At 47.3% G+C, this 22260-nt stretch overlaps 2 protein-coding genes across 2 annotated transcripts; both read right to left on the minus strand.

Annotated features, from left to right (window-relative positions):
* Positions 1–545: 545 nt before the first annotated feature.
* Positions 546–10126, minus strand: atxn2l (ataxin 2-like). Its single transcript, XM_069165198.1, is given in 24 exon segments — positions 546–697; positions 1634–1802; positions 1916–2098; positions 2372–2413; positions 2415–2488; positions 3423–3555; positions 3713–3879; positions 4530–4593; positions 4683–4844; positions 4964–5033; positions 5217–5542; positions 5912–5973; positions 6076–6153; positions 6273–6413; positions 6782–6865; positions 7068–7342; positions 7437–7643; positions 7735–7826; positions 7949–8067; positions 8211–8421; positions 8598–8669; positions 8781–8837; positions 9564–9621; positions 10021–10126. Coding segments are annotated over 24 exon segments (2922 nt in total). The 5' UTR covers positions 10038–10126; the 3' UTR covers positions 546–638.
* Positions 10127–11366: 1240 nt separating this feature from the next.
* Positions 11367–21362, minus strand: sh2b1 (SH2B adaptor protein 1). The gene is given in 11 exon segments (XM_069165297.1): positions 11367–14291; positions 15388–15562; positions 15697–15908; positions 15986–16141; positions 16252–16334; positions 16445–16536; positions 16622–16723; positions 17411–18241; positions 18243–18624; positions 18626–19517; positions 21184–21362. Coding segments are annotated over 10 exon segments (2883 nt in total). The 5' UTR covers positions 19120–19517; positions 21184–21362; the 3' UTR covers positions 11367–13935.
* Positions 21363–22260: the final 898 nt, after the last annotated feature.

Raw genomic sequence — 22260 nt, forward strand, 5'->3', positions numbered from 1 at the left:
TTTTTTTTTACTTTTGAAAAGAAATACTTTGCTGTCGTTGTGGGAAATAAGAATGAAATTAGAAATAAAACTCCTGATTTTGCGAAGTTATATAAAAATAAATAAATAACTATTTATATTTTGTGAATTTATTTTAACTATAAAATGAATATGTAACTAAAGTCAAGACGGTGCAGCAGAATACTGGACAAAAAAAATTATATTATTTGTAGTTTGTCGTTTTAAAATCATTCAAACAGAATTCAGTTTTTTTTTGTTTTTTTTCTCAGTGATTTTATTAATAATGAACTGGTTTCGTCTGTAAAAGGAGGACTGAGGAGGGACGGGGAGAAAAAAACAAGTTTCCACCAGTTGTCTTCAGTCCGGCTTCGTGTTAAAACAGTCTCTACTTACATTTTAAAATCCAGAAACTTTTTCTCCTCGAAGTCGACCGACGCTCCTCACCAGAGGTTCTCTTCTCGAAAAAAGATCCGGGTAACGACGAGGACGTGTTAGTTTGATGTTGTGGGGGAGGGTGGAGTTTCGGGTAGGGAGGGGGGGATTCAGGTAAGGAGGAGGGTTCGTGGGGGGGGGGAATGTTACGAGTCGGGGCACCGCCGCCTTCGTCGCTCCTGCATCCGGCGGTGACGACTTGGTTTTCAGTTGGCGGAGGGGTGGAAGGAGAGCTGCTGGGAGGGGTGAGCCTGGACCTGGAGGGCTGCAAGAAAAACACCATTAAAAACCAGAAAACAAAATGTATTCAGGATGATTTACTTTCTTCAGAGTCAAATATCAAATCTGTTTACGTCCCTCGTCTCGTGATTATTTCAGGTTTTTTTCTTCCATTTGAGTGTTTTCTCAACAAAATGACAGAAAATAGTAAAATAGGTTCGTTATTATTTCTCACAGGCCGAGATAACGTCTTCAGACGCCCCTCCCCTATAATACACCAAAATAAAATATATAGTCAAAATATGTATATTTCCATTTTATTATTTAGTTAAATGTACTTGTTTTAGATTTTTTTTTTTTTGCTTTACTTTGCATCGTTGTTAAATTTTATTATTTTTATTTTCCAATTTAGCAATTTTTATTTGTAATTTATTTTAGATTATGTTTACTTAGGTTTTACTTTTAAATGATTTATTTTCTTCTTTAAATTTTCAAATTTTTATTTATTTGTTTCAGTTTATTTTAATCTTAATTTTGGGATTTAAATTTTTTTTTTTTTTAAATTAATATATTTTAGATTCTGGTCACTTTATCTTCTGATTTTTATATTGTTTTATTTTAATTTAGATACAGGTGGCTGTGAAGTTCTCCCTCTCCCACATATTAACATATCAAAAGTAGTTTCACAAACTTTACATCTGTCTTTTTCTTTCCAGTTGTTGTTTTTGAGCCGAAGCTCTTGAAATGTTGATTTTCTTGCGTGTTTCTATGCCGACGACTCCCACATCTATTTTCTCATTGTTTTGTTGTCAATAAAGTGAGTCTTCGTTCTTTAATACTTTTAGCAGAGATTCTGTTGACAACATTTGTGTGCGGGAAAATTTAGCAGGAATTTAGCGCAAAATTTGTTTTTAAGCCGCCTGCGAATATTTCGTAGATTTCTTGATTTTGCGTGGACGACTGCGATCGTTGCGGTCGTCACCTTGAGGGTGTCCGATGTAGAAGTGCTGCGGCGCCCCCTGCTGGGGAGGCGGGCCGTGCTGGGGGTTGGAGCCACCGCCCTGCTGAGGGGGGGCGTAGTGCAGCATGACGTGCGGGGGGGCGTGGCCGGCGGAGTGGTGCGGTCCTGACATCCCTGCTGCCAGGTGAGCCTGCGGAGAGGAAGATGAAGAAGAAGAGGAGGAGTGAAGATTTGATGTCTTACAACGAACGCGGGTTTTTGTATTTTGAAGGTTTTCCGCGTGTTTCTCGCGGGTTTGTTCACCTGCGTGAGCTGGCTGATGGAGGCGAAGCCGTGGGGCAGCGCCTGGTGGGTGGGCAGGCCGTAGCCCTGCATGGTGTAGGAGGCCTGAGGGGAGCTGTGGCCCGGCGGCAGAGTGGGAGGAGTCTGAGCTGACAGACCGCCGGAGTGGAACAAGGATTGAGGCTGCGGAGCGCCTTGACCCGCCTGAAGAAGATGAAAACATAAACACTCTCAAGATGATGGAAGAGTTAAAGCAGAACATTATAATCTACAAACGATATGAAATCAGAAGTTTATAAGTGCTGCTGTCTATTTAAAAAGGACAATTACAAACACTTTTAAACTCTTGAAACACTTTCTCTGACCAACAGAATAATAAAATCTGAATATTATTTTCTCATAAAATTCAGTTAAACTGTTGAATTTGAGTGATATTTTTTTAATGGAAACCTGGTGATGAAGGAGGGCGGCACCCACCTGAGCGTGCCCGGGACTCGGCGCGGCGTGCTGCGGGGGGGGGCTGACTCCCTGTGGGGGTGCTGGAGGGCTGAGGGTGATGGAGGGCGCCCGCGTGGTGAGAGAACGACTGAGCAGCTGAAAAGAGATATAAAAAAAAAAAAGAAAGGTCAAATCAAAACATTTACATCCCGCAGGGACTTTAATGAATCTGACGTTACCGGCGACGATGTTACAAACGCGTTATAATCTATGCGGACACAGAAGAACTACTAGTTGACCTTTCAGAGGCGTCCAACACTCGAACCGCTGATCTTCTGCTTCCTGTAAATGTCCCGTGTGACGATACCGTCGTTTTACGTCACTGAACATTTGGAGTCTTCAGAGTTTTATTAAGACTCATTAGAAGCATTTCATTGATATGCCTGATCTGAAATTTACAAGGTTTCTTTGATTCAATATTATATTTATTATTCATATTTTACCAGAATATCCTAAGTTCCCCTATTAGGCTAAATGTTTTTTTTTTTTTTACTTTTCTTCTTTATCAGGTAAATAAAAGCAATAAACTTTTAATCTGAAACAAAAAGGTCATTTTGACTTTCTTCAGATGCTCCTCCTCTATAATACACCAAAATAAAATATATAGTAAAAATATGTCGATTTATATTATATTTCTATTGCTTTTTTATTTTATAATTTTGATTTATTCAGTTCATTTTAATTTAGCAAGTTTAATTTTTTATTTATTTTAGATTTTGTTTACTTCATCTTTTACTTTTAAATGATTTATTTTCTTCTTAAGATTTTCACATTTTTATTTATTTGTTTGTTTATTTTAATCTTAATTTGGGGATTTAGTTTTACTTGCTTTTTAAATTAATATATTTTAGATTCTGTTCATTTTATCTTCAGATTTTTAATTTGTTTATTTTATTTTTATTTAGATACAGGTGGCTGTGAAGTTCTCCCACTCCCACATTTTAATATATCAAAAGTAGTTTCACAAACTTTACATCTGGCTTCAGTTCACAGCTACGAACTCGTCCTGCGGGCCGAACCGGTTTCTTACCGTACATGGCCTGTTGGGGCCCCGGCGGGCCCTCGGCCTGGCCGGGGTACTGGTGGCCAGGAGGGCCCATGTGCTGATGAGGGGCCCCGGATGTGAGCATCCTCGCTCCGCCCTGTAGCATCGAGTAAACCGCCTGGAAACAACGAGACAAAAGAAATAAATTTAAAAAAACGATTGTCAGTTGTTGGACCTGAAGGTGGAGAAACCTGAACCACCAGAAATCAAAGGTTCCTGGAAATCACATCTGGTTACTAAACAACAGGCGGAGTTGCAAGTTTGCGACGCCGTACCTGTCCGTGGTAGTGGGGGGGCATGGCCTGGATCACCTGGCCGTACTGCAGGTAGGACTGGGGGAACGGCGAGGCCACCAGCGGGGGTCCTGCTGCGGAGGCGGCGGCCGAGATCATGGCGGAGGCCGCCGAGGCGTGGTGGTCCGGACGCTGACCAACCACCGGGGCTGAAACACCGGAGCAGAGGTCAGCGACAGACGGAAAACTACAACCTCTGTATGGAGGTCCAAACTAAACCGGGTGAAAAAAAACCCTTCTGGGTCAGACAACACTGAGTTCTACTGGGACGCTCTGACGGCGGTTCCAGCTACGAGCTCTTCGTTAGCTGGTTGTTAACTTGTGTTGAGCTGTTTTTAGCTCATTTTTTTACCAAAATTAGCTTTTGTTAGCTTTGTTAGCTGTTTCCTAACTTCCGCTTTGGTAGCTGATCGTTAGCGTTGCTAGATGTTTGTTTAGCTAGGTCATAGCGAAATTAGCTGCTTGTTAGCTGTTTTCTAACCGTTTAATTAACTATTTGTTAGCCATCTTAGCTTTGTTAGCTGGTTTTTTTTTTTAAACAAAATTAGCCGTTTGCGTTGTTAACTTGAGTTTAACTATTGTTTTTTTGCAACATTAGCTTTTTGTCAGTTTCCACGGTGACGTTCTGATGCAAAGTGGCAGGAAGTCACGACAGAAACCAGAAACCAGAAACCGTACCTCATTTCTTCTTCTGTGGTTTTGCGTGGCTGGTAAATAGTTGTTCAATATCCTAATGGCGCTTCCTGTCTTCATCGACACGTTATAATAAAATAAGACTGTCTGTGTGTTCGGTGTGTACCTTTGGCTCGGGGGTATTTGCCCTGATTGACAGCCGACATGGCGTACTGGTACATCTGAGGAGCCTGAGGCGGGAGAAGATTAAAAGCAGACGTTTTACGACGACATCGGCGGACACAAACGGCGAAGAGACGACCACCGAAAAGACACAAACCTGGATGGAGTGTCCCTGGAGGGGGAGGGGCGACATGTAGGACAGGTAGTGTCCCTGCGGGGTGCTGTAGATGGCACCGCCCCCCGGCTGTCCCGGAGGAGGGAGGACCACAGAGGGGCTGGGCGGGGTCGGGCGCGGCGGGGTGGGTGTTGACCTGGGCTTCTGCCATGTCAGAGATAAAGTCAGAGTCGACAGTAAAAGGGTTGTGTGTGTGTGTGTGTGTGTGTGTGTGTGTGGGGTTGTGTGTGTGTGTTTGTGTGTGATATAGTCAACACACTAACCGGTGTTACGTTTCCTTTGATGGGCTGAAACTCCTTCGCGTTCGGATTCAGCGTCGAGTTTTTCACCTGCCTGAAGAGAAACGAGTTGGAAAAGTTGATTGAATGAATTAAATTTTTTTATTTGAATTTTTACATCGTTCAGAAATCGGACATTTTGTAAAGCGAACTGTCTGAGAACGAGCGAGCCGTCGAGAGTTTCCCGTCCTGCTCTCCCTGGTGGTGGGACGGTGTAACGGTCGCATCGGTCACTCACTCTGTAGCCGCAGCCTCCGGTCGATCGCCGCTCTCCGGACTCGTCTCCTCTCTGCCGCCGGTCGCAGCCGGCTGGGAGGCGCCGGGCTGAGGCCCCTGTTGCTCCTGGGGGCCCGCTGCAGCTCCAGGGGGCGGGGCTACAGGTGTTGATGAAGAGGGAGTGGTCTCTGAAGGTTGCTGCAGGTCTTGGGGGGAGGAGGACAGGGAGGTGACGGGTTTAGGGGGGCCCGGGGAGGAGGAGGAGGGCTCCGCAGCTGGAGGGGCGGAGCTATCCTGAGGAGGCTCTGCAGAGGCGGGGCTCGCTGAAGGGGAGGAGCTGGGGTGCAGCTGTCAGATAGAGAGGAAGACAAGTGAGACTCTGAAACTCTTGAGATAAAAACCTGGAAGGCCATTTTTACACCTCCGGTACCGACTCGACCCGATCAGCCCTTAACTCGACCTGACCCGCCTCTACTCGTCTCCAGCACACTCGAATTGACTCAACTGGACTCGTCAAGACCGACCTTGACCCGTCCACACTAGAATTGACTTAACACCATCATATACAGTTTAGTTTAGTAGCGACGCCACCTTCAGGGGGAAACTATCTGCAGAGGAAAACGGATTCCAGAAAACGACCCGATACCAAAAGCGAGTAAAAATGGATTTGAATCGAGTCGGTACCGTCAGACAAATCAAGCGTGTCGGGGAACTTACCCTGAACTCTTTGCCGAACTTGCGGAGCTCCTCCAGCTGAAATCTCTGCTGAACCGTAGGAGCTGTGAAAGATGCCATCAGATGTCAGAGGTGTTTTAAAGACCGTTCATCAGCACTGTGTGGAGTCTGTGTTTAATCACAGACGGTACAATCAGCTCTTTTACCTTTAGTGCTCTTGGCCTCCTGTGGACCGGCCAGACTCTCGGTTCGCTCCTTGGCGGCGGCGCTCAGGATTTCATTCACTGCAGGAAACACGGAGAACACGGGATGAAAATATCGACCAGTGGACGACGTTCCGCCGAGTTTCATGTAAACTCTGTTTTTTTCTGTAATCCTGCCGACGGAGGTGATGATGTCTCACCATCGACTGGGAACAGAGGGGTGGGGCCGCAGGGTTTGGTGGTGGTTGCCGTAGTGACAGCAGAGGGGGAGGAGTCCAGGAAAGCAGGGCCGACCAAGGGGGGGTCCTGGGGAGGGGCGTCTGGTTTCGGAGGACGAGAGACTGGAGGGAGGACAGATGATGGAGGGAGGTCAGAGAGGAGGAACTGATGATGAAGAAAACTAACAGCTGATAACAAGTTGGATGGTCCCTCTCCTCTTTAACCTGGAGGATGTCCAGGACTTCCAAAAAAATAATCTTAGACTGTGATTCAACAGCCACAGGACAGTTTTACACTTCGAAGGTGGCGGTGTTTCTGGATCACATTTCTATCTGGTTTCTTCTTTGTAGAGTTTTAACCTGCATTTGTGGACGCAGCGATGAACTGTGTTCACAGACGGTGGTTTTCACAAGTGTTCCTGAGCCCATGCAGTGATTTCCACTACAGAATTGTGTCCGTTTTGAATGACACGGTTTGTGTTGTGTTGTACCTGCAGGAGTGGACTGAGAGTTCGGGGTTCTCAGGGTTCTGCTGCTCTGAAGTCTCTGGGACTTCGGGGAAGTTCTGGATGCAACTGAAAGAGACGCCGCGCAAGTTCAAACCAGTAAAACACTAATAATTAACAGGATGTCGCCTCCTAAGCTGCAGTCACACTTAAAATGTTCTTGCCCGTTCACTGCAGAGAGAAACGGGAAGATCAAACCTTTTTTCTCAGACCTGGGAACAAAACTCAAAACCATAAACATGTCAGACATATTTGTCTAAAAGCTTCGCACCTCCGTTGATGGACGACCGCGACCCGTCGGCCGGCGGGTGCACGTGATTGGCGCAGGGCGGGCTGCCGACTGCAGGCGGGCTGCTCTGTGATTGGTGCGGGGAGTAGGCGGTTCTGACTGACAGCGGGCTGCTCCTGTCGGTGGGCAGTTTGGGGGACGGGGAGCCGGGCGGAGGGTGTCTGGAGGAGGCCGGCGCCGCGGTCCGACCGGAGGCTCCAGATCTGACGCCACCGACCTCTCGGGCCCTCTGAGGGAGAGGAACGTATTTACCTTCCCTGGAGGGAGAGGACAACAGGAAGTGAGAGGAAGTCCAGGCGTACGTCACAGAGTGATAAAGCTTTGTTAAACAGAGGACCAGGTGAGTCGTACCTGCTGCTGGAGGGGAATCCGGGACTCGCCCGCTCCTCCCGGTCCCGGACCACCGAGCTGTATTTGTCCTCCTCGCTCCGGCCCTCATCGTTCTCCAAGGAAACCCGTCGGCGGTACTGCAGGCTGCCCTCGATTTCGCTGGCCAGCCGAGCCGCTCTCGCCTCCCGCTGCCGGTACCCCTCCGAGTTGCCTCTCTCCAACGGCATGCTGGGAAACACACGGCGACAGAACCGGCGGATTATCAGGAGGATTTTCAGACCGCTGCAATTGGAACCGACCTGAATCTCAGTTTACTCACGTGTACATGGAGAGGCTGGAGTCGTACGTGGACTTGATGCCGTACGTCTCCTCGTTGAACTTGAACATCTCGTTGGCGTCCCAGCCGTTCGACTGACAGAAGAAAAAAAAAGAAACACCAAACATGAATCGGTAACCTTCAGGAACTTCTTTCTTGAACGTTTTCCTTCGTTAAAAACCCGTTTCTCCCGTTTGGTTTTCTCGTGTTCTCTCACCGCGTCCGACTCCAGCTCCACGTTGTCCCCGTTTCCGTCTCCGTCCCACCGCTGCAGCACCTTCTCCCGGTGATCCCCGTTGAGCCGCGACGAACTGATGGCCGTGTCGGTGAATGTGTCTGAAACACAAGGAACAAAACGAAGTCCATCTCCAGACCTTTAAACTTTGATCCGTGAAAATCAATCAGCACTGAAACTAATCATATTCATTGTCCCTTTAATGTGGCTAAAATTCTCTTTTCTGCGAATGGACTCTGGTCACCTCTGACAGCGAAGTTTAAGTCGACGTCGCGGCAGGTCATGGTGACGAGGTCGGCCGGGCTGAAGATCATGGTGTCGGTGATGTCCTCCACCCGAGGAAGAGCGGGCTGGCCGCCGCCGCCGCCGCCTCCTCCTCCTCCTCCTCCTCCTCCTCCACCTCCTCCAACTCCTCCGTCACTCCGTTTATGAACAGCATCCACAGCCAGCTCACACTAGAGGGCAGCAGAGCACAAATTACAGCTGCTTCATCACCACGGGAGCCTCAAGAGGCTTAAAAAAAAATGTCCACGTCCGGCTGAACTCCGGCTGAGCAGCGTCAGATCTTCAGCAGCCACGTTTGAGGTCTGAGATATTTTCTATGGACATCATCCATTAGAGGTTTTCTCACCTGTGAGCTCAGCGTCTTGAAGATTCCCTCGTACAAGGTGCCATTTTTCACCCTCACGTCACAGGTGGATCCCTGAAAGCAGCAGAGAGAGAGAGAGAGAGAACGGCTTCAGTCGGCGTTCGGGACCAAAAAATAAAATAATCAAGTTCGAAAAAAAGTTTTTTTTTAAGTGGGACGACTCACCACGACGGCTGTGAGGAAGTGAAGCATGCGGGCGTTGTTGTACACGCCTTCAAACACCTTGAAATACAGAGATATCACGTGAGAACGACCTCCTATGAGGAACTAAAAAGGTCAAAACATTTTGTGAAATTATCTCATCATTGAAATATTATTTTTTTGCTGGTTCGGCCCCTCAAATGTGAAGATTAACAATTTTACTTTGACATGCGTGAAAATAAAAAAGACAAAATTTGGACTTGGGAACTGTTCCAACAAAATATGCATTTTCTAACATTTTAAACAACAAAACATCCATCAGATTAATTAGCAGTAAATATGATTTGATTTATTCTCACTTGTGTGTCTTATTGTCAAGACATACGAGCAGATACCAACAGATCAATCAGTTTATCACCGATCAATAATTATGTGGAACTACTTTTCATACTTTAAGTAATTGTTCTGTATTTAAATATCATTTTACTGGATGTGTTTCTTCTTCCCCCTTTAGGGAAAGACCTCGGTATTTTCGCCATCTTTCTTTGTTGTCATTTAATTTCGGGAGTGACCTGTTCTCTGATTTAAAGGCCACTCTGTTGTCTTGCGTGTACTTCACGGACTGCACCTTTAAAGGTTAATTTCGGCAGCCTGATTTCTTGGTTCAAACGGCCACGAGATCGTGATTAAAGATGATTAAAAAAAACAACTACCGACGACAACGATCACAATGATCTGTAATCAATAGAAGTCATCGGGGTCACAGGTTGGGTTCGTTCATGACGACGCGGAGCTGTCGGTACTCACGGAGCAGCCGGCGGGAGGTGACTGAGTCTGAGTGGGGGGCTTCATCGTGTTCCTCGTCCTGGGAAAAAAAAAAAAAAAAAAAAAAAATTTGACAAATAACCCGTCAAGCTAAATGCTAACCGCTCCGTCGGTGGGAACAATAACAACGACCCTCAACCGGGCACCCGCCGCCGCCCGGTTCAGGATAGCGGGCGGGAAACGTAAAGGCCGACACGGAGCGACTCGGTGGAAATGAAACGACTACCACTCCCTCAGCTGTTTCTCCTAAAGATTAGCTCAGAAGTCACGTGTTGTTGTTGTTGTACAGAATAGTAAAATCTGCTAGCTAACGAGCTAACGCAGGCTAGCTCGGCTTTACAACGGCGGGGTTTTTTTTTTAGCACCAGACGAACCGCGCACAGCGATGACGTTGTCACATTAGGAAACCGAGGGGTGCGCGAGCCTGTGGATTTTTTACTTTTTAGTCATGTGCATCCCGTTATCCCGGTTCCGTCGTCCCAGTGAAGAGCCGCACGGTTTGACGGGCCAGACACGGTAACGCCGCTGAAAAACAACAACAAAACACAACACCGGGTGCGCTCGATTTGGGAAAACCCGGCGGCTGCTGCGCACGTGACACGGGTCGGTTCCGGCGGGCGGACAAGGCCCGGCTCCTCGAAAACAAAACATAAACGTCCCCTGATACAGCAAAGAGGTTTTTGTGGTTTTTTTTAACTCGCCTTATCCGGTGATGTAAGTGCTCAGGAAGCGTTAATGTTGTCGCGTGTAAACAAAACGTGAAAGCCAGCAGAACCCACCCGAGCACCAATAACGAGCGCACCGATTCCAAACTCCGTCCGCTCATCGACGGTGAGCCCTGATTGGATAAATGTCTTTCAATCATTTCTGACCTATTTTGCAATTGGCTTGGCTTCCTGTCAATCATACATCTTCTGGGCCGATTCCTTAAACCCGCCTTTCTTTAACGTCATGTGATGAAATCGATGCCACGGTTCGTTTTATTTGCTGCAAAGGAGGCGAAATTAATTCAGTTTCCACGCGAAGTCACACAAAAAAAATAGGAATAAAACAAATAAATACATGTAAAAAATATTTCTAAATATTTAAAAAAAAAATCGGACTATAAAGAAAAAAGGACATTAAAGGTGGAATCACAACTAACAACGTATTTCTTTTACAAACTATTAAATAAACGTGACTAACAGGATATCTATGACACCGGAAATACTAGTTGTGATTCGGTGTTACTGAGATAAACACATTTATCATAACTCAGATCATTCTGTAAGGGGAATGTTTTATTCTTAAAGCAGCTCCTTTGATAATGAATCCATTTTAAAAGGATTATCAATCATTATTTTATTCTGGAGGATAATATATTGGCAACAGAAGAAAAATGCCAAAAATATGGAAAACAGAGTTTGTCATGTTTTATTTGTATTTTTGTTGGTTTGTCATTTGGGTTTTCTCCTTCTCATATATATATATATATATATATATAAATTGTTTTTAAATACAATTGACCACTTACTGGCTTTTCTACAGAGCTTTCAACCACATCTAGCTGCCAACAATCCCACTGTAATATAACTTCATTAGCATTTTAATGCTGTCTATCCTCTGTGTAATAATGCTCTTATAGAAAGTAATCATATGTTTCAGGTGTGAAATATTGATCTGAAAAGTAACTAAAGCTGTCAGATAAAAGTAGTGGAAGTATATAGCAAAAACAGGTGTACCTAATAAACTGACCAATCAGTGTAAATAATAACAGGAGGAAATAAAGGACCACACAGCAGCCGGTATGTTTCACTATATTTATATTATATCATTATCATTAAATTCGATGTAGTACCTGAAACTAACCACACAGGCTGGACACACGACAGCATCCCGCCTCAACACACGGTCCCAGCAAAGAGAGAAAAGAGACAGAGAAAGGCACAAAGAGTTTCCAAACTGAGAACAGGACACAGAACGGGATGATCAAGGGAGGGGGGCGAGGGAGAGGTGGGAAGGTGCATATAGACAAATACATGAGCAAAAGAAAGGAGCGGGTCGTAGGAGATGATGAGCGGGCGGGGGTCAAAGGTCAAAGGAAAGGACGCAGGCCGATGACGACGAGACGACAAGACACAGAAAGGCACAAGTAGAAAAAGTAGGTGTTCTCACTGACATGTTCTGCTATTCTTTTTTTCTTTTCTTTTTTTTTTTAACCCTTGATGAGTGACGGATGAGGTTGAGGAGAAGACAGCATGAAAACAAGAGTGAGGGATGCGGTCGCCTTGACGACGAAGCATCACAGCAAATTGTACAGAAACTGTTGTTGCTGTTGTTTTGTTTTTTTTATCCCCCCCAAAAAAAAGAAGAAAAAAAAAAAGGCACAAAGACATTTTGAGTTACAAGATGAAGTCGGAACACGTGTTACATGGAGTAAAAAATAAGAAGGTGTCTCAAGAAGAAATAAAATTAATACTATTATTCTGACCGTCATTATTATTATTTCCATTATTCTGATTGGTAATCGATCGTAATCGATTTTCTCGTAGTGTCGGAGAGAGAACGAGAGGAAGAGAGAGAGAGGCGTCCCGTACAGACTGAGTGATGCTGCTGAGTGTCACTGAGGTAAAATGTTTCCTGCCTGCTGCGGACCCGAGTCAGCACACGCGTCGACGCCAACCAGACTCCATTCAAAAAAACCTGTCGTTTTAACGCATGTTGAACACGCCTCCAGAACAGGGAATGTCCCCTTAAAAAAAAAAAAAAAAAAAAAAAAAAATCTATATATTTGGCTGCTCACATTTGAAAAATACACGATACGGTCGTTTCTTTCTTTATTTGAAGTATTTTAAAACGGAGCTAAAGCCCCAAAAAAATTGCAAAAACACTACACTAAAATAACAAAACAACCGCAATTTGTCACGTTTGAGGAGCTTGAAGTGATAAAAATCTTTGGTATTTTGGCTCGATTGTTTCACTTCCTGCAGGTGAGCGGTGGAAACTTCAAATGAGTAAAATCTCAGATGTACCCTGGTATTAACAGCCTCTATCTTTATGCAAATTGTGTTTTCATTGTCGCCTCCTGTTTACAAGAATATATCAGATTTATATTTGAAGCTGCAGCGTCTTCCATTGTGGACGGTGCTGCAGCAGCTGTGAAGAAGTTTGTACCATTAAAATCTTCATAAATGTCTCGGCTGCTGACGACTTGAATAAAACGTAAATCTGTTGCTATTATTATTATTATTATTTTAGTATTATTAGTCTACATTCAGTCACATCGTGTGTTTATTGTTGATTTTAAATTCACATTTCACGTCGGTTTGGTGTTTCTGGCTCTTTCACTTAATGTCTTCATGGATTAAGATTTATGTATTCATTTAATTTGAATGTTTTGTGACGTTATGTCGAGGCCTGAAGTCACTACGACCCCAGAAATCAGCTGCAGCTGAACTCCGGCTCAGATCCGGGTTCTGTTGCCGTTTTAGTTTCCATTAAAAACACTTCAGGAGTTTCTTCTCTTCAGAAACAACATTTCTAAAAAAAACTTTTTTTTGTGTGTGTGTGTGTTATTTAGGAAACTGGATCCACGTTTGCAGCTGGTATCATGTCTCCAATGTTCTCCGACTTTAAATGGTTTAAAGGTTTTTCTCTTCCTGTTTTGTTGAATGATGTTTCATGATGATGAAGATTTTTATCTGCAGCACACCACCTTCAACTTCCAACATCAAATATCGTGTCAAATATGAACAACTATATGATGAATTGTGCATTATATCACAGTTTTAGTCTGTTTACTTCTCACTCTAATTTTAAAGCAGGAAATGTCTTTTTTTTTCAGTCAATATTTTAGGATGAAATCATGGATAATAAACACTGATTGTCTCCAGCAGCTGTGATCTCGCTGCAGATGAAGTTTTTTTTCTTTTTTTAACGGAGCCGGCCGTGACGCTGTCAGACAGCGTGTGATGTCTCAGGTCTACTGACCACAGTAGAAGTGTCCGTTTGGCCCTCTGGCTAGCAGTGTGCTGTGTTGGCAGGACCACGGTGAGGTATCGGGTCTGCTGGCTCCGCCCCCTCCGGAGGAAAACACAAAGCTTATCTGACTAAAAACAATAAAGAAATGTAGCGCGAGTTAGTTAGTGTTGTAAAGCTGCTCTCTCTCCTCTCTCTCTCTCTGTGAGTCTATAGTGTTAGTACTCCTTCTCCGTCTTCTCCTCCCCGCTAACAAAATAAAAATACTGGTTATGAATGGCTATGATGTACGCCGCCTCATTCACTCTCACTTTCACTCACACACACACTCTCTGTCGGATACACACAAAAACACACATCCACATACACCTCCTCCTCCTCCTCCTCCTGGTCTTCATCAGAAGAAGGAGTACTGGTTGTCGATGGCTCGGGGGGCCCTCGCTCCATCTCTCTCTTCTCCCTCCACAGCCTCCAGTTGGCGGAGAGGAGTGTCTCTGTCCCTCTCCTCCCAGTCCTCCGCTGCTCCTCCGCTGCCTCCACTTCCTCCTCCTCCTCCCCCTCCCGCTGCTGCTGCGGCTGCCATCGTCACCACAGTCGCTGCTCCTGCTCCTCCTCCCGCTCCTCCGCCTCCTGCTCCTCCTCCTCCTCCCGGCTCCGTGTCGTTCCCTCTCTCCTGGGGCGGAGTCGGGGGCGGCGGCCGGCCCGGCGGCAGCGGAGGAGGCTGAGGAGGGCTACGGGGTCTGCTGGTCAAGTCTGAGAAGGAGGAGCAACAGACGAGAGGAAGACAGGAGAGAGGGGAGGGGGAGTGGTGGGAGAGAGGGGGATGAGAGAGAAGTGTAAATAAAGGGAGAAAGAGGAGGAGGAGGAGGAAGACCAAAGATGGAGGAGGTGAAGTGACAGCGTAGTCGGAGGAGTAGGAGAGAGGGAGAGAGAGAGAGAGAAGATGAGAGGTGAAGTCTGAATGATGGGAGTCCATGGAGTCACACACACACACACACACACACATATACATACATACATACACACACCTGCAGTATATCATGAACCAAACTGCAGCTTAAAAACTCAGAATTTTAATCTTTAAATCATCTGTTGATGAATTTTCTTCTTGTAATTGATTGATTGATTGATTGATTGATCATCAGCTGTATTGATAATCTAAAGCTGTCAGCTGCAGTGATTCTTTTAAATAACGTGTCTTTAGTCTGTCATAATGAGGAAGTGCCGCCACCTGGTGGCAGACAGGAGGCCGACATATAAAACTTAATATTACAATAAAAATCAGCTGATGAGGTGGTTTTTTTTGTTGCTTTTTTTGTGTTGCTCGTCTGATTGATGGTCTCTCCTGGGCAGATCCAGATGTTCAGGCTGCCTCACATCTGCCCTGTGTGTTAATGAGTGTCTTCGAAGGTATTATAAGAGTTTTCGGGATGAATGAAAGCACGATATCGATGATGGTTTTATGTCCACAGCACACACGCCGTCTCTCTCAGCAGAGTCCGGTCTCACTTACACACAGTCAGAGATGGGGGTTGATGGAGAGTCGGGATGGCGCGTGGTGATGACATCACAGACCGTGGGCCGACTGCCTGCCCTGTCGCGGCCTGCAAGGGACGAGCCAACGGATAGACAACAACAACAGAGAGGTCAGAGCAGCGGTGGGAGGAGTCAAACAGAACGGCGGGTGGAGACGGCTGCAGGTGCCAGGCCCCGCCCACTTTATGCACCACACACACACATTCACTTATTTAAAAAAAAAAAAAAAATTTTAAAACACGTCGCAACTGGGTTTAGACTCAACGAGCCTTCATCCGAGCGTCGTCTTCCTCCCCCGCAGCTCGCTCCTTACCTGGCTGGCGGACGGCGGTGGCGCCCACGAAGCTGATGAGCGTGACGTCGGAGGCGCCGCCGGACTCCAGCGGGATCGGGTGCACCCGGAAGTGCTCCAACATGTCGAAGATGGACTGGAACCAGAGGTGCTGCACGCGGCACTGACCGTCCTCGTTCAGGGACAGACGGAGGTGCTGTGGAGGGCGAGGGGGGGGACAGAGGACATCCGATCTGAGGCTCCACACCAGAACTGTTCCTCTACGTTACCATGACGACCACTGCTGTATTTCCTCCCGCTGGGCCTCTGCGGTTCAGACGCACGACTCACCTTGGCTTTGCCCTGGAAGTTGAAGGTGAGGACGTACTCTCCGCGCCGCGTCTCGCTCTGCCGGACCAGGAAGACTCCGTGGCTTGCCGGGCCGCCGGCCAGCACCAGCTGGGCGGCTTTGAGTCGGGACAGGGTGCCGTGGAACCACTGGCACTCGCTGAGCGGGTGCTCCACGGTCTCAGAGGGCGTCACCTCGGAGAACAAGAAGGAGCCTGGAGGGTCGACGAGGGGTTAACGTGTGAAGGAACAAACGCACGTTTAAACCGTTTTTAGATAAAAGAGAAGTCACCTGTCGCATCCGGCGTCTCGGCGAAAGGTGTGCCCAGACTGGCCCCGCCTCCTCCGAGGATCCGGCCGTCCGGTTCGTCGAGAGGAGCTCGAGGCGGCAGCTCCGGTGGGAGGGGATCCATCAGAGGGGAGGAGCCTCCGATACCGCCGTAACACACTGATGGGACGGAAGGAGGAGGAAGAAGAAGAAGAAGGAGTCAGAAACACACGGAGCAGAGAGACACGGGACAACAGCTGCATCAACATCAACAGCTGCATCAAACTCACCTTGAGACAGACGGTCTCCGATGTCAGGTGTCCCGCTGACGTCCAACGGACCCACACACACACCTTCAGCATCCTCCTGTTCACTGTGGGAGAGACAGAGAGAGGCAGGTCACTCACACACACAAGCACAAGCACACACACACACACACACACACACACACACACACACACACACACACACACAGAAACACACCTGAGACAGATGCCGTTCCTGATGTCACTCAGCCAGGCTCTCATCTGAACGGCGTCTCGGGTCTCGATCACGTACTGAGACGAACCTTCCAGCTGAGAGGAACAAAAGCAGAAAACCTCCTGAGAACCAGAACCAGAACTTTGTCTGATGACTCTTCACAGGGACACGAGGCCGTACCTGCAGCAGGAAGGTGTTCTCCTTGTCGGGGACCTCCAGCGCCGTGGTGCTCCTCACCTCCATGATTGAGCAGCAGGGGACCATAAGACGCGGCTTCGACGACTGCAGACACAGTAGTGGAGTTCAAAGTTCACCTGACGCTCGTTTCACTTCCTGTTTCCAGACTGTGTTAAATGAAGACTGAAAGATCTTCACTCAGTCCGACAGGTTTTAAAGTACTTTAACATGCTAAACAATAACTTAAAATCATTAAACACTTTGTTTTGCTACCGTCTGGTAATTGTTTTTTTTTTATTGTGCATTTTAAAATCAAAACTGTGATGATGAAAGTCTTTAGTCCAATAACTTCCCACCATCCTCCAGAAAACAGAACCCTGCAGGTGTTGCCGGGAAGTCTTAACAGGATGCAGTAAGATTTTCCAACCACCAGGTGTCACTGTGCTGCTGCACGCAGCCCCGAAACCTTCACGTTCAAAAAGTCTTTTAAACACTTCAGTTTAAACAAACAACATTCAGCATCTTCTCATCTAAACCTGACAGATTAATCTGATAAATGGATTGTTTTATCTATAAAATGGCAGACGTTCGAGGTGACGTCTTCAAACGCAACAGAAGAAAACGTTTAGACTTCCTGTATCGAACTGCATACTGTTTTTGCCTGAACACAATTTAAAGTTAATATTCGTTTAGTTTATTTGTATTTGGGTTCCAGTTTGTGCTCATCGTGATTGAATCCACAGCTGGTCATTATTCTGTCGTTTTAATGTCTCGGCGGAGGAGAAAACTTACTTTGGGAGGGATGAAGAACTCCAGGTAGTACTCCTCGCCCCGCTCGCCGCCCTCTCGGTCCCGATCTCTGAGGACCAGGCGACATTTGTGCCAGCGTCCTCCTCTCCAGGGCACGTTGCCCCCGCTGGCCAGAGGCAGCGCTGCAGAGGCGGACGAAGCCGAGGCGGCGGCGTTGTTGTTGTCCGTGCCATGATGCAGGAGCCCGAACGAGAAGCCAGAGAAGCCGTGGCTGACGCTCAACTCGTCGCTGGACGAGCTGACGCTCACCCCGCCCTCCCGCACCAGCCGGCCCACCTTCCTGGGAGGACCCACGGCGGCGGCGGCGGCGCTGCTGGGAGGCAGCGTGGAGGAGGCGGAGTGAGAACCGGCCGGGCTGAGGATGGGGGGAGGAGAGCGCGACAGCCGGAGTTTCTCCAGGCGATGGCTCCACTTCTCCTTCTCGCCTCCCTCCCCGTTGCTCCGCCTCCGGTCGCGAGCCGCCTCCGACAGAGACAGAGAGGTGGCGCTGCTGGAGGAGGAGGGGGGCAGGGAGGAGGAGGAGGAGTGGGGGAGGGAGAGCGGCATGGACAGGGACACGGGCATGGAGGAGGTGGGGGTGGGGGGCTGGGTACCAGAGTTCCTCTTGCAGGCGGAGCCTAAGCTGGCGTCCTGCACCCCCATGGTGTAGCTGTAGCTGGAGGGCAGCGGGCTCTGAGGCGCGTCGCTGGAGGAGCTCCGCCAGTGGAGGATCCCGCGGACGCTCCCCCGCACGCTGCGGCCCACGCTGCGCAGCGAGAAGCGCTTCTTCAGTTTGTTTTTGGAGGAGTTGGGAGTACCGTTACCTTTGGAGCCGGGGGGGGGGAGTGACGGCGGAGGGCGCGGTCTGAGGAGTGTGGGCGGAGTCTGCGTTACCCACCTCCGAGGACTCGACTTCCCGCTCTTCAGGCTCCACGTCGTCTCCGACGGACGCCGCCCCGAGCCAGCTGTCCTCCTCCTCCTCCACAGGCGCCTCCCCGTTGCCGGGAGCAGCCACCGCCCCCCGCTCCTCCCGCCTCCCGTTGTTGCCCCCCACCGAGGAGCAGCATGACGATGACGAGGATGGAGGAAGGACCTGTCCGTGGGCGTACGAGTCCTGGAACCGGTCCCCGCTGCGGTTCTCCAACACCAGGCGTGACGGCGTCGGCTTGGACGCGGCCCGCGCCGTGTTGGTCGGGGGACACGGGAGGAGCGCCCCCCCCGGTGGCGGACAGCGGGGAGACCGCCTCCTCTTCCAGGGAAGTGGCATCTGACTGGGGAGCCCAGCTCACCATCTCATCCCTGCCAGGAGCACAGCTCGGCGGGAGCGCCCCTTCCAGCTCGCTCTGGAAGTGGCGGACGAAGCGGTCGGTGAAGCGGCGGCAGAAGGCGGCCGCCGAGTCGGCGGAGTAGTGTGGGTTCTCCAGGAGAAAAGCCCGGAAGTGGCGTGCGAAGTCGCCAGCGGCGACGCGGGCGTGGAGCTCACAGAATTCGGTCCAGCTCAGGCAGGGCGAGGGGGACGGCGTGGGGGTGTCGGACAGCGAGGACGGGTGGGCCTGGGGAGGGGGGCTCACCAGGGGAGGGAGGGGCGGAGGGCGGGGGGACAGGGGCAGCAGAGAGGGGGACGGCGGGGACGGAGACGGAGAGGGAGACGGAGGTAAGGGGGAGGAGTTGGCCGCCCGCGGGCTGGGCGGGGTTAAAAGAGAGCCGTTCATCCTCCGAGAGGTCTGCGGCGCTGACTGAGGGGGCGTGGCTTAGATCACTTCAAACACAGGACACGGAGCTGCAGCGGTTGCACAGCTGGGCTGAATGACGGCGGACAAACACGGCACATCGGTCTGCTAATTCACAAATGAGTGCGAGCTGAAATAAAGAGTCCACACGACGCGCCGGCTTTGAAAGAGGTCAAAGGTCACCAGGGCGAATCTCGGTGCTACATTATTCTGAGAAAATTTTAAACTTTATCATGTCAGAGAGAAAACTAGGGTTTCAGACGGCCCGTAGACAGGAGGAGGAGGAGGAGAAGGAGGAGGATGAGGAGGAGGCCGGAGGAGAGAGAAGGTCTGTCCCGTCTTCACCGTCTGTCAGACATCCAGAGACACAAGGACACATCCTGGAAATAAAAAAAACACAGACATCAACACGTCTGCACAAAACTGTGAGTGTAAAGAAGTGAATACAAAAAAAAAAAAACCTAAGCAGAAACCAGCTGATCATCTAACCAACCAGTGAAACTTCCAAGGGACCAGAGTCCATTGAAAAAAGGCAGATTTTAAGGCAAGATTTATTCTGAGTGTGGAAACTTCAACTTCTTCAGAAACGTTTTAATAAATCTAAGATGAGTCTAAGAACAGGAACCAACTGGACGCCTGCAGCGAATAAAACCGAGATTTTGGCTGAAACTAAAAAAACCAACAAAAAAAACATTCTACAACATTTATCAAAGATTTCACCAACAAAACATGCAGTCAGTTTATAAAACATTGAGCATTAATAGAGGTTAAACCACCTGTAGTGTGTGAAATAGATAAATAATATATTATTAACACTAATCGACTGAATATTTCAGGTGTTGGACCAATCGGAGAAACAAAACAATCACTTTCAAGGCGTCGGACATTTCTCAACTTCATCGACTAAATCGATCGATAACTCGATAAAACGAGCAGATGAATCCAGACTGAAGGTATCGATCAGTCAAACATTAAAGTTTAAACTCAGTTTTTTTTCTTCGTTTACTTAATGCTTAATTTATGTTAGAAATAATCTATTTATGATTATAAATAGCCACGAGGGACGATTTTCTGAACTAACAAATAGCCTCCTATTTAAAACATTTTTTTTTTAAAGTAAATCAAATATCACGATATCGATGACAATTAGCGCGATCACAGAATATTTACAGATATAAAGATTTAACTTCAATCATCAGTCGTCTCAAAATAACAGGTCAGAAAACGACATCATGTTTTTACTGTAATGGAGCCTTTAAAAACAAAAACAACAACAACAACAAAAAATCCAGGAAAAGACGACAAAATATACCTGATCGATATATCACGATAAGATTAAAAAAAATAATAATAATAATAATCAAGGACGATCCGCGGTCTCGTGTCACGATACGATAAAAAAAAAAAAAAAAAATATCGATGAAAATATCGATGAAATATCGATATATCGACTTACAGTAACTTCACCCGACGACACCACTTCTCGGTGTTTCTGTCGGTTTTGCTTCGGCTTCAGTAAAGCGACGCGGGTATTTGCAGACACGTCGATGTCCGCCGGTAAACACACCTGAAAGCAGGAGTTTTAAAGTCGTAAACACGAGGCTCGGCTGCTAGCGGCGGGTTAGCACGCAGACACCCATTCAGGGCTGCCCGGACAGACGTGTAACGTTATGCTAAGCTAACAATAGCAGCCCAGCCTCCCGACATGCCCGCGGGTTCCTCGCCGCTCGTTCGCCCCTTCTTCTTCTTCTTTTCTTTTTTTGTTTTTGTTTTGTTGTTGTACTCAGCACCTACCGGCGGGTCGGAGCCGCCGCTGCCGGGGGAGAGATGGATGGATGACCGCGTATCGGATCGTCCGCGCCGCGGCGGTCGCCAAACATTCTCCGCGAGCTAAGCTAACCCGTTAGCCGACCAGCTAGCTATTAATAAACCAGCCACCTAGCTATCAATATTCGCACCAGCGCTAAAAAAAAAAAAAAAAAAAGAAAAGAAAGAAAAAAAAAAAAAAAAAAAAAAAGAGAAAGAAAAGTCCAGCGTCTGCCGCACCTGTGCGTCACAGTCCGGTGCGTCCGTCCGCGTCTCCGGGCGAAGCTGCTGCCGCACACCGCCTCATTCTTCCAGCCTACATAGCGGAACGATCATCTTCCGAAAAGGTTGTTGTTGTTGCTAAATATGAATATTGCTCTGCCTTGTCTGGACCCGCTCCTCTCGCAGTCCCCCCCCCTCCCCCCTCGTCCTCTCGCGAGAGTTGGGAGGTCGGCGTGTAAACGTCTTCGCTTTCCTCGCGCGGCGTTTTGAGGTTTTTACCAACAAAACAAAAAAAAAAATTTTTTTTTAAATAAAATAAAATAAAATAAAACCAGAAGCTGGAGAAACAAAAACAAGAGGAGGAGAGGAGCCGCGAGCTTCCACCAAACCCGGGACAAACAAACGGACCCGGACCGGACCGGACCGGACCCCGCTCCGTCCTGAAGGGGTCCCACAACCTTAAATAAAGTCCAAGTTATAACATATTATGTGTAATTATTAGTGTGGGAAGAAGCACTCAGGTCCTTCTCCTACTTCTACTTCTTTATTTTTAAAACTATATTTTTTTTTATACACTTCTCGTCCAGTAGAAACTGTGTTTTTAATATTTCTAATAAACTAAAGGATTAAATTGGAGAAAATCTTCCTTCTTCTGAAGCTCAATAAACTATTTATAAAACCCTACATCGATCAGCTGGAGGTTGCATCATTACAAAGGGGAAAACAGGTCTGTTTTCTAAGCTCATGAAGATTTTACGGAAGCATATTGCTCCCGCGCCAAAAAAGACATCAAATTATTAGTAAAAGATTTTTGTTAAAAAAAAAAATATATATATATTTTTTTTTTTTATGTATATATATATATATCTTGTTAAATATCTCGTTATAACCAGATGTTTTTACTTTATTGCAACATACAAACATCACGTTATCATGTGAAACTTATTTTATTATAACATACTATACATACTATCTTATCACGTTATAATGTTTAACATAATAAAATAATATAGCGTTTCGTCTTATAACATTGTCATAATAACGTTATAATGAAAATTATTTTAACGTGAAAAACATCTTGAAAAAAAAACTAAC

The sequence above is a fragment of the Embiotoca jacksoni genome, unplaced genomic scaffold, assembly GCF_022577435.1.
Source record: "Embiotoca jacksoni isolate LCO1_2020_lvr unplaced genomic scaffold, fEmbJac1.0.p SCAF_34, whole genome shotgun sequence".
Lineage (NCBI taxonomy): Eukaryota > Metazoa > Chordata > Actinopteri > Embiotocidae > Embiotoca > Embiotoca jacksoni.